Source organism: Pollachius pollachius, assembly GCF_949987615.1.
Source record: "Pollachius pollachius genome assembly, chromosome: 14".
Lineage (NCBI taxonomy): Eukaryota > Metazoa > Chordata > Actinopteri > Gadiformes > Gadidae > Pollachius > Pollachius pollachius.
In genome coordinates this window covers 21832647-21845146 of record NC_136947.1, presented here as the reverse complement: position 1 = coordinate 21845146, position 12500 = coordinate 21832647, and the positions used below count along the sequence as shown (strand labels likewise).

The 12500-nt window shown below is 50.5% G+C and overlaps 1 protein-coding gene across 1 annotated transcript in view; it reads left to right on the top strand.

The window, feature by feature from the left end:
• Positions 1-12500, top strand: part of LOC307085954 (metabotropic glycine receptor-like) — a gene marked incomplete at both ends in the record, with an annotated part of 52008 nt that overhangs the window by 30860 nt on the left and 8648 nt on the right. The window contains 2 exons of the mRNA XM_079750909.1: positions 6178-6287; positions 7619-7860. Of these exons, the coding sequence (XP_079607035.1) occupies positions 6178-6287; positions 7619-7860 (352 nt within the window). The remainder of the gene's footprint in view (positions 1-6177; positions 6288-7618; positions 7861-12500) is intronic.

Below are 12500 nucleotides of genomic sequence, written 5' to 3'. Positions count from 1 at the left end.
GAGCCCCGCTGCCCGCTGCCAAGGGACCACCGCCGTGAGGCACCAACGCCGTGAGGCATGCTGCCCGCTTTCGAGGCGGTGGTGCCTCGTGATAATATATATTATATGATATACATATCTATGTATAATTTGAGATTATTTAGATATAGAGCTCCAGGACTCCCGCCGGAGCACCCGGAGTGTTCTAGAATACCCCCACCTTGACAAGCCTCTAAAAAACGGCACGTTTGTGGAAAGCTCGTTGTGGGACTGTCTCATCGTAGTGGCTGTAATGCTGCACCAAGGCTGAATTTCTTGAACGTCTTCAAATAGGCCTACTGTATTAAGGGCCCACTAACAGCTATATATAAGCATCATTAAAGTAGCATGCCATGGGGACTTTAACATCAGGGGCCCCATTTTAACAGTCTGAAACACAAGTGAGAAGCGCCAAACGCAAGAAGCTTTGTGGGCGGTTCTATGGCGATGTTGCTATTTCACCGGTGGATAAATGACTCTTGCGCCCGGCGCAAATCTAAAAAGGGTTGCCCTGAATTAGCCTAATTACCCGTAGGTGTGGTTTGGGCATAATGTGCAACAAACCAATGAGAGTGCCAGCTCCCATCCCCTTTAAGAGCCATGAGCGCATTTGAATCTGAGTTGATATTTTGACAGCGCGTTTGCATGACCACATGAATTTTGAAATTCAAATGGCTCAGTTTGGCCAAATAATATGGCCTAATTCACACATGGAATAGCATTTTCTTCCACAACTTCCTCAAAGTCCTCAAATAAATTTCGGCAAAGAAAACTTATGATATAACACATATATGATATGCAGTAACTGTGGTTCTATTTAATGATATACGCAATACATTAAAAAACATTGTTTCTTACCAGTATTGTATGCATTATCGTTATCGACTTGTGTTCCTAATATGCATGTGTCCCCCCGTTAATAGGCCTATACATTGCCATGGACTGTATTATGTGTTACATGTTTAGTTTGTGTGCGTTTAAACAGATGGACGCACACACGCGCGCTCGCATTCATTAATTATTTTACACATACACACACGCGCGCCCGCATTCATTCATTCTTTTTAACACTCACTCGCGCTAAAACTTTGTTTTCTCACGATCAAATACTCATCAATCCTAAAAGTAATGGGCTTGTACATGATGTCTGTGTTAAGAAAATATGTGTTTGCTGTACGGTGTTTGCAGATGCATTGATTTAAAAGTACAACTTATTACCGCTGTATCAGCTGTTCTTTCCCAAATAATTTACCAAGAATGTGTGACTAGGTAGATGAGAGAAGCAAAATGTATGCGCGAGGTGCACAAGCAACATTAAGCATGCGCCCTTAAAATAGCATCTGAACAACGCGCCACTGACTTTAAAGCAGGTATCTCCCGGTTTGTGGCGCAATTGTTTTCTGAAACTGCAAAAACGCACCAGGGAACGTTTGGGGCAGAAGACGCCTCCTCCTTTCGCCAAACCGCCCCTTGGGGTGCAAGATTATTCCCTACTTTGCCGACGTGTGGCGGTGGAGGGAATAGAACGCTCTGCGCCAGTTGCAAACTAGCGACGACACATGCGCCAGTGAGAAAGTTAATGGCGCTGGACGCAAGATAGGGCCCCAGGTCTGTCCTACACATAAGCACGCACAGCCACACACACACACACACACACACACACGCATACTTCTCCCTCACAGAGACATATACCCGTGTACACACACATTTTAACCTCTTTATTTTTGTCCACAATTGATAATAAATGTACATAACGACATAAATGTTATGGATACAAAACATTGCTCAGGCTTGATCCAGCAATGTGGGTCTGATGACAGTTCAAGGGTTACACACACACACACACACACACACACACACACACACACACACACACGAACACATACATATACACAAACACACACCTACACCCACACACACACACACACACACACACACACACACACACACACACACACACACAAAAACACATACATATACACAAACACACACCTAAACCCACACACACACACACACACACATACAGACACACACACACACACACACACATAAACACATACATATACACAAACACACACCTACACCCACACACACACACACACACACACACACACACACACACACACACACACACACACACACACAAAAACACATACATATACACAAACACACACCTAAACCCACACACACACACACACACACACACAGACACACACACACACACACACACATAAACACATACATATACACAAACACACACCTACACCCCCACACACACACACACACACACACACACACACACACACACATAAACACATACATATACACAAACACACACCTAAACCCACACACACACACAGACACACACACAGACACACACACACACACACACACATAAACACATACATATACACAAACACACACCTACACCCCCACACACACACACCCCCACACACACACAGACACACACACACACACACACACACACACATAAACACATACATATACACAAACACACACCTACACCCACACACACACACACACACACAGACACACACACACACACAGCTCATTCTTACCCCTCTACAGTCACATGCTCTCTGCAGTGGCGTGGCGGCGGTGGCTCAGATGCATTCTTAAGCAGCAGCCCATCAAACTGCAGCAGAGACGCCTTTAAAAGAACTCTGCTGTTTTATTGATGGAGGACGAGAGCAGGGGGCTGACAGGGGGGGGAAGGGGGGTGACCTTTTTTATGTGACATAGGGCTTCCTGTGTGTGTGTGTGTGTGTGTGTGTGTCTGTGTTTCTGTTGAGAAAATGTGTGTTGTGTGCAGATTTGTATGGGTTGAAGGAACATATGTGTGTGTAAGCGCATCCTATTTGGGAACTCTTGTAGTGTGTTGCTATTAGCTAGCATGCAGCTGCGAGCACACTCGTGGCCCGTTCAGCTCCTGCTGAGAACAGCCCCTGTGTTGTTCTCATCGTCTGATGTGGTGACCAGAGTGCCGGAAGAGGCTCCTGTTAGATCGTCTACACAGAAAGACGTTGCGGCAGCCTAGCCATGGCATGAGAGAGAGAGAGGAAAGAGAGAGAGAGAGAGAGAGAGAGAGAGAGAGAGAGAGAGAGAGAGATTTTGGCCTGAGGGACCAAGGCAGCCAACAGGAGATGGAAGGAAAGAATTAAGAAAGAAAGAACAAAATAAAGACAGTAATGGTCTTTATTAAGTAATCAGCTTTCGTTTAGTTTTTCTGTCTAGGCGACAGAAAAGTGAGTTTGTCTGAGACACTGGAGGAGCTTCAGGTGTATTTGTTCGTCCATGAAGAAGAGAGAGAGGAACAATATGACACTGAGTTGTACTCTCTCGGTGTGTACTCTTCCTCTTGCTCTGGCTTCACCCCTCTTCCGTCCTCTCCATCCTCCATTAGTATGAGGAGGAGGTGGAATGGTGTCTGTGGGGCAGAGGGCCACCCTGAGGTGCTGAAGGGGGCAGATTGCTGGCGAGGCGGGGGACAGGACGCGCTCCAGTGATGGACTGGGGTGTGGGTTAAATCACACGTGGGTCTGATTGTGGAATCGATACTCATCTGATTGGGAAGGTTTCAAAACGTTTTGCAGTGACCCATCTCTAAGGAGCAATGAGCAATCAGAAATTAGGATTTGGGTTGTTGCCACTTGAGCTACACACTGATACTGGATTAATAGCCACACAATCATGTGTGGCTGTGAATAACAAAACAAATGTATTTTATTATATACATACATATATTTTTAAATAAAGGTATGGTTTTTCTTAAATGTTTAACTCGAATGCCAACCCACAACATCGACCAGAGGTTCATGATCTCTGATTCTCCACTGCACAACTGTAATGTGGGAAATTATCTAATTGTGATTATTTCAACCAACATTGTGATTGCGATTTAGTATGCGATTTTTCTTTTTAAAGTACTTTATGTTCTGTATTATTCACTAAACAAGCAATAAATCCTTCTATAGTATGTCTAACACATCATTGGAAGCAGTCAACATATAAACTGCTCTCTCCTGTAGGCCAGGCCTATATGTTGAGATGAATTGATATTATATATTGATATTATCTTTGCTTGAATTTATAAATACAATATAATATAATTCTTGCTGATCTTCAGTCAGTAACAGTAGCAAATCCCCCCAAAAACAAAACAATAAATAAACCTTTTTTTATTTTAATCGCAGCCTTTGCGATTTGCATATCGCGTTCTATTACATGGCGATGTTGGTTTGAATTTGAATAATCTTTCATTACACATACACACATATACACACACACATACATATATACATACACAGAAACACGTGCACAAACAACAGACACACACCCACACACACACACACACACACACACACACACACACACACACACACACACACGCACACACTGTAATAAATAGAGAATAAGAATACCAAATGTGTGAATTGTGACCTCCAATGGAATGGGTATTTGTTGAAAGGCAGTCCTTTCCTGTTGGGTTGGTCAGGGCCACGTGCTCATTAGATTGAATGACGTGGCCATTGAATGAATACGTGGTGGTCGAAATACAACATGATTGTCGCCACTCGGACCTGCGTTGCCACAGAAACGCTGGTCCTTTTGTGGTAGCCTAGCAGTATGTCTGGAAAGAGACCATTTCTATCCAATATATATTTCCTCGTCACTTTTCTCCAGCCTGACACCTACTGTGTCCCTGGGTTGACCCGAAGGAGCCCAGGCCTTTCCTTTAGGTCACCAAGCACCAGAGGCCTCCAATCAACACAGTGTCTATTTTCAGACCCCCACAATGAACTGAGGGGCCCAAGACAGGCTTACACGCCTCACGCTTGGACGCATACTTGCCTGCACACATCCAAACACAACCACACACACACACAAAATATACAGCTAAATTGTTACTTTTTGCAGTACTGCAGTCCTGTTCTCAAACCCAACGTGTTCTAGCAATTGGCCTAGAATAAAAATAAACAGTGAGATAACAGTGAGAGGCTGAGAAAAGTTGTTTATAGCCGTCAGCTCTCTCTGTCGCACGGCCATAACCCACTTCATGCCCAGGTCGTTTTTTCTGGATAGTTCAGACTTTGGGCTTTTTAATCGGACACCCATATTGCTAAGACTAATTGGTTTTAATTTAAGTATTTAATTGTGGCACGCGTATTTCGGTGTGCTTAGCCTTTAACGTGGCGTACTATATATCCTAAGACTAGGAGGGTTTGCCTTTGTGTGAGGACTGTAGGGGAAGCATTAGAGAGACTAGGAGGGTTTGCCTTTGTGTGAGGACTGTAGGGGAAGCATTAAAGAGACTAGGAGGGTTTGCCATAGTACCAGGAGGCAGCATTAAGAGACTCAAAAGGTGCCCTAAGACGTGGCCCCTTCACCCCAAAGTGTTCAATAGAACCAAACCGTGATGTAGCAGCATCTCGGTGTTAGATGTTGACCAGGGATGGGATGCAGGGTAGTCTAGTGCAAGGGTGTTCCGCTCCCAGCTGAAAGGTGCTGAGTTGGATCCCCAATGCCTGCAGGTGCAGCTATAACCCCCTATCTGCACCTCACTGACCTGTAGAAACTGTTCACTGCAGTGGCCAGAGAGGTAGGCAGAAGCTTCCCCGATCAACGGCTTGTGACCTCAAAGATACCTGTCGGTTCATCTTCTTGTGTGTGTTCACTGCGGTATAAAGGGATGCTATGGGTGGTGTAGTTCATCTTGTTGTGTGTGTACTGTGGTATAAAGGAGTGCTGTGGGTGGTGTAGTTCGTCTTGTTGTGTGTGTACTGCGGTATAAAGGGATGCTATGGGTGGTGTAGTTCGTCTTGTTGTGTGTGTACTGTGGTATAAAGGAATGCTGTGGGTGGTGTACTTTGTCTTGCTGTGTGTGTACTGCGGTATAAAGGAATGCTGTGGGTGGTGTAGTTCGTCTTGCTGTGTGTGTACTGCGGTATAAAGGAATGCTGTGGGTGGTGTAGTTCGTCTTGCTGTGTGTGTACTGCGGTATAAAGGAATGCTGTGGGTGGTGTAGTTCGTCTTGTTGTGTGTGTACTGCGGTATAAAGGGATGCTATGGGTGGTGTAGTTCGTCTTGTTGTGTGTGTACTGCGGTATAAAGGAGTGCTGTGGGTGGTGTTGGTTGCAGGTGCTGGTGCTGTTCCTGCAGCCCAGTGTGTTGGGCTGCATCCTCCTCCGGTGGCTCCGCCTGCTGGGCTTCTCCGTCACCTACGGCACCATCATCCTGAAGATCTACAGGTGGGCCGGGACCCTCTGTCTTCCTCACGCTCACCTTCCCCTTCTCTCTCTCTCTTCACTCCCCTGATCTGCTTCCCTTCCACCCACTAACACTCATGCACGCGCTCTCACACACACGCAGACACACGCTCACTCTGGGTATACTGGCTGCATGAACGGCGGGGCCCTCTGGCCCGGGGCGGGGCCCTCAGGCCCGGGGCGCGGCCCTCTGTCCCCGGGCGCGGCCCTCAGGCCCGGGGCGCGGCCCTCTGTCCCCGGGCGCGGCCCTCTGTCCCGGGGCGGGGCCCTCTGTCCCGGGGCGCGGCCCTCTGTCTCCGGGCGCGGCCCTCTGTCCCCGGGGCGGGGCCCTCTGTCCCCGGGCGCGGCCCTCTGTCCCGGGGCGCGGCCCTCTGGCCCCGGGCGCGGCCCTCTGTCCCCGGGCGCGGCCCTCTGTCCCCGGGCGGGGCCCTCTGGCCCCGGGCGCGGCCCTCTGTCCCCGGGCGCGGCCCTCTGTCCCGGGGCGGGGCCCTCTGGCCCGGGACGGGGCCCTCTGTCCCCGGGGCGCGGCCCTCAGGCCCGGGGCGCGGCCCTCTGTCCCTGGGCGCGGCCCTCTGTCCCTGGGCGCGGCCCTCAGGCCCCGGGCGCGGCCCTCTGTCCCCGGGCGCGGCCCTCAGGCCCGGGGCGCGGCCCTCTGTCCCCGGGCGCGGCCCTCTGTCCCGGGGCGCGGCCCTCTGTCCCTGGGCGCGGCCCTCAGGCCCGGGGCGCGGCCCTCTGTCCCCGGGCGCGGCCCTCTGTCCCGGGGCGCGGCCCTCTGTCCCCGGGGCGCGGCCCTCTGTCCCCGGGGCGCGGCCCTCTGTCCCCGGGCGCGGCCCTCAGGCCCGGGGCGGGGCCCTCAGGCCCGGGGCGTGGCCCTCAGGCCCCGGGCGCGGCCCATCTCTGGGGGTCACGAGCCTCCGTGAGCACCAGCCTGGTGATGCATCAGGTTTAAGGGGGGGGGGGGGGGAATCAGGTCACCTCCCAGCAGGATGAAACAGGGCCTTGGATCAATAATGGGCGAGGCCTTGGAAGCAGTCACAACTGCAGAAGGCGGTGAGCTAGATGTTGGCTGACAGACAGACGGACAGACATGTGTGGGCTGACAGACAGACGGACAGACATATGTCAAGCAACATGTGTTGATTTTGTAATCCTGGTCTTCCAACCAAAGTGCTTTGAGTTCAGGAAATGTTCTCTTATGTTGTCAATGTCGCTCTGTCTCTCTCTCTCTCTCTCTGTCTCTCTCTCTCTGTCTCTCTCTCTCTCCTCTCCCCCCCCCCCCCCCCCCCCCCCCCCCCCCCCCCCCCCCCCCCCAGGGTCCTCAAGGTGTTCCTGTCCCGTACGGCCCAGAGGACCCCCTACATGACCAGCTGGCGTGTGTTGCGTCTGCTGGGGCTGATCCTGCTGGTGGTGCTGTGGTTCCTGGTGGCGTGGACCTCGGCCGTGTGCCAGAGCCCGTCCACCATGACCCGCGCCCTGATCTCAGCCGGCCACACCCCCCAGGGGCTGCAGTTCAGCATGTGTCTGCTGGACCACTGGGACTACATGATGGCTGTGGGTGAGTGGTGGTGGTGGTGGTGGTGGTGGTGGTGGTGGTGGTGGTGGTGGTGGTGGTCTGTGGTGATGGTGTGGTGGTGGTGGTGGTGGTGGTGGTCTGTGGTGGTGGTGGTGGTGGTGGTGTGGTGGTGGTGGTGGTGGTGGTGGAGGTGGTGGTGGTCTGTGGTGGTGATGGTGTGGTGGTGGTGGTGGTGGTGGTGGTGGTGGTGGTGGTGGTGGTGTGGTGGTGGTGGTGGTGGTGGTGGTGGTGGTGGTGGTGGAGGTGGTGGTGGTGGTGGTGGTGGAGGTGGTGGTGGTGGTGGTGGTGGTGGTGGTGTGGTGGTGGTGGTGGGTGGTGGTGATGGTGGTGGGGGTGGTGGTGGTGGTGGTGGTGGTGTGGTGGTGGTGGTGGGTGGTGGTGATGGTGGTGGTGGTGGTGGTGGTGGTGGTGGTGGTGGTGGTGGTGGTGGTGGGGGTGTTGGTGGTGGTGGTGGTCTGTGGTGGTGGTGGTGGTGGTCTGTGGTGGTGGTGGTGGTGGTGGTGTGGTGGTGGTGGTGGTGGTGGTGGTGGTGGTGGTGGTGGTGGTGGTGTGGTGGTGGTGGTGGTGGTGGTGGTGGTGGTGGTGGTGGAGGTGGTGGTGGTGGTGGTGGTGGTGGTGGTGTGGTGGTGGTGGTGGGTGGTGGTGATGGTGGTGGTGGTGGTGGTGGTGGTGGTGGTGGTGGTGGTGGTGGTGGTGGTGGGGGTGTTGGTGGTGGTGGTGGTCTGTGGTGGTGGTGGTGGTGGTCTGTGGTGGTGGTGGTGGTGGTGGTGGTGGTGGTCTGTGGTGGTGGTGGTGGTGGTGGTGGTGGTGTGGTGGTGGTGGTGGTGGTGGTGGTGGTGGTGGTGGTGGTGGTGGTGGTGGTGTGGTGGTGGTGGTGGTGGTGGTGGTGGTGGTGGTGGTGGTAATATGTATTATATGATATTTAGATATAGAGCTCCAGGACTGTAACGCAAGTGTGCACTTCTTTTCTATTTGGGTAACCGTTCTGCTGTTGGTGTTATGGCGTCAGACTCTCGTCTCTGGTATTTCCACAACGAGACTCGTAGTGGGGGTTATCTCAGCCATGGTTGAGAAGGAATTGGGGGAAAGAACCTTTGGCTTTGACTCCCTGAAGTACATGAACCACAACATGGAGGAGAAAGGGATTGTTGGCCTCGAATGTCTCCCGCTTGAGCCCCGCTTCCCGCTGCTGAGGGACCACCGCCTCGGCGCTGCAGGAGGCAGTGGTGCCTAAGCGCTGACCGCTGCCGAGGCGGTGGTCCCTCTGCATCAAGGCTCCGGCGGGAGACAACCGCGGCCAACAATCCCTTTCTCCTCCATGTCGTGGTTCAATCTACTTCAGATTGATGTGGACGTGGAAGAACCAGAGACGTTGGAGAATGACGCAGTCGTTTGAGATTCATAATATCGAGGAGCACACAGCTTTTGGCCGTGATGATATATATTATATGATATAGATACCTATGTATAATATGATATTATTTAGATATAGAGCTCCAGGACTCCTGCCGGAGCACCCGGAGTGTTCTAGAATATTTACAGAACACGGCCAAAGACTGTGTGTGCCTCATTGCGATACATCCACTGTAAACAGAGCGCATGGTACCGTGGCTGCAAGCTGCTCAGGGCCACACCCCCACCCTCCTCCTTGCCCCGCCTCTCTCCTCCTCATTTGCATTAAAGCTACAGACACCGAGACGGCGCGTTTGGGGAAAGCTCAATGTGCGACTGGCTCGTAGTGGCTGTAATTCTGGCTGTAATTCTGCGAATTACATTCCCTGTAATTCGGGAACGTCTTCAAATACTGTGTTAGGGGCCCACTAATATCTATATTAAAGCATCCGTAAAGTAGCATGCCATGGGACCTTTAAAAACACGAGGCTCTCTCCAGACACCAGACTCAACAACAGCCTGCGTAATAACTTCTGAGGGCTCCAAATCACAGAGCAGACCCAGGGCTGCTGGCTGCCAGCTCGCTGCTGTACGCCAAGTCCAGATGGGCGATGGACGGTGTCGGTTACAGCTTCTGTAATCACAGGAGCGGGGGCGGAACACCTCACTGCTCCCACAGCAACGCGCTAATGCTGTAAGCAGAGGAGAGGGAGCCACACAATGAACCAGAGAGAGAGTAGAGATGGAGAAAGTCTATGAACCAGAGAGAGGGAGAGGGAGAGAGAGGAACGAAAACAGAGACACAAAGAGAGAGAGGAATGAAAAGAGAGAGACAGAGAGAGAGAGAGAGAGAGAGAGAGAGAGAGAGAGAGAGAGAATGTATGAAAGAGAAGAATCTTCAGCCCAGTCTGAGTGGAGGTGCGCAGGAACAGGAAGTAGAGGAGAGATGAGGGATGGAAGATGGCTGAGGACTGTGAAGTGAGTCTGAACACCACCAGGCTGCCCCCACCAGCGTTATTCTAGTTTGACCTGTGGAGCACAGAGTCAGAAGGATGAGGGGGATTCTTATCAGCTTGAAAAAGAAAAAGAAACAAAAAGAAACGGCAACAACGAGCACTCTGAATCAGTGGTTTATTTACATAAATTGACATAGCACCCACGTGTGCATTAAAAAGTTAAGCTCCTCATAAGAGTTTACAAATGGCTGCTGTCATACACTGTTGATGAATTGTGTGTCGGCGTGCATGTTTGCATGTGTGTGTGTGAATGAATGTGAATAAATGTGTGATGCTGTGTGTGTGTGTTTTTGTGTGTTTGTGTGTGTGTGTGTGTGTGTGTGTGTGTGTGTGTGTGTGTTTATACTTGTATATGTGTTCACTACATGCATGTTAGGGCTGTACGGTATGGACAAAAATGAGTACCACGGTATGATTTGAGGCATAGACGGTAACGGTATTGTCACGTTATGTTAATTGTATCTTCTAATTTTGATATAAATGCTTCTGAAGGGGTAAAGTAGTGGTTAGGCAGCAGAATTGCATTAAAAAAAATGCAAAATCTTTTTTCAAGTTACTTCCATCTCTGAAAAACCCTAATGTTTAATAGTATGGATTTGTTTCTCCACTTGCTTGCGGACATTGCCGTATAGTTTTGGCATCTCAATTTGGCTGAAGTGTGTGCGGGCAGGTACCTGGGATCGAGTGTTTTAACCATCTCTTTAAAGCCCTTTCTATCGACATTTTGAAAGGGAACCATGTCCTTACGCAGGTAAACAGTGACGGCGTTTGTTATCTCGTTCCACCGCTGGCTTTTTTTGTTGTAAGGACTGGCTTTGGAAAATGCCTGCGGAAGCGATGTCTGAGATGCAGAGACATCTTCACACTACCAGCGTCTGTCTCGTGCGGTGTGGAATGAGAGCCCTTGAAGGGACTATTGTGCAAGCACGCATGCGCGCAGCGAGTACGCCTGCGTGTGTGCTTGCGTTACTGCATTAACGCGTTACAAAGTAAGTAACGCGTTAATACATTAACGCAACTACTATACCTTGTGTACTTTACCGTTTATACCGTACACCCCTAATCAGCGGTCGAGTTGTAAAAAAAAAAGCCAGGGATGGCTGGATGGTGGATTTGAACTTTTAGGGACAGATAATTTGTGCTGATAACAGCGCATATGGTGGGAGACCAACGGTGTGATAATTATTATTAGTAGTAGTAGCATTATTATATTATTATATATTTTTTGGGATAAAATATTTTATTTTATCCCCAAAAACGCAGCTAATCGGACGCATCACATGATTCGAGGCACGCATCACTTTAAAGGATTTTAAAAACTGATTCTTATTCTTTTTTTCAAAAATGCCTTCGGGAGAGAAGGGAGACTAGCGTTGCTCACGGGTTGGAATGAAAGGGAGAAAAGGGGACAGAGTTGTCTGCGGAAACGATGTCTGAGACAGCTTCACGCTACCAGTGTCTGTCTCGTGCGGTGTGGAATGAGAGCTCGTGAAGGCACTATTGCGCAAGTACGCAGGCACGCAGCGAGCGTGCCTGCGTGCTTGCGCAATAGCATACTGGCCGAGAATGCAGTGTCGCTGTCAAATCTGTCCCTGGGAAAAGTAACGTTGCGCCGAATTGAAAAAGGAAACCACTAAAATGAAATAGCGGTAATATTTCCACATTAATTGATAAAATAACAGGGGATGGGAAGGGGGGATGGCTGTTTCAGAAGGGGGATGATTTTGATCATTTTAATTCCAAAGGGGGATGCCATCCCCCCTCAACTCGAGTGCTGCCCCTAATGCATGTGCATTCGTGTATGCATCTGTGTGTGTGTGTGTGTGTGTGTGTGTGTGTGTGTGTGTGTGTGTGTGTGTGTGTTTGTTATGTGTATGTTAATGTGTGCCTTAATGTGTGCAACGTGTGTCAGCTATGTTTATTCATGTCTATGTGTGCGCGGGCTTGGATGTGTGTGTGTGTGTGTGTGTGTGTGTGTGTGTGTGTGTGTGTGTGTGTGTGTGTGTGTGTGTGTGTGTGTGTGTGTGTGCGTGTGTGTGTGTGTGTGTATGTGCATGCATGTGTGTGTGAGTATGGAGACCAACCAGGGATCTATCCATAAGTCATCGGAGAACTCCAAACATGTCCTCGTGCTGCGGGGACCACAGCAGCCAATAGAGAGCACACAGGAACAGGAGGCTTTTAATAATCCATATCCGGATATCGCTTTACCGC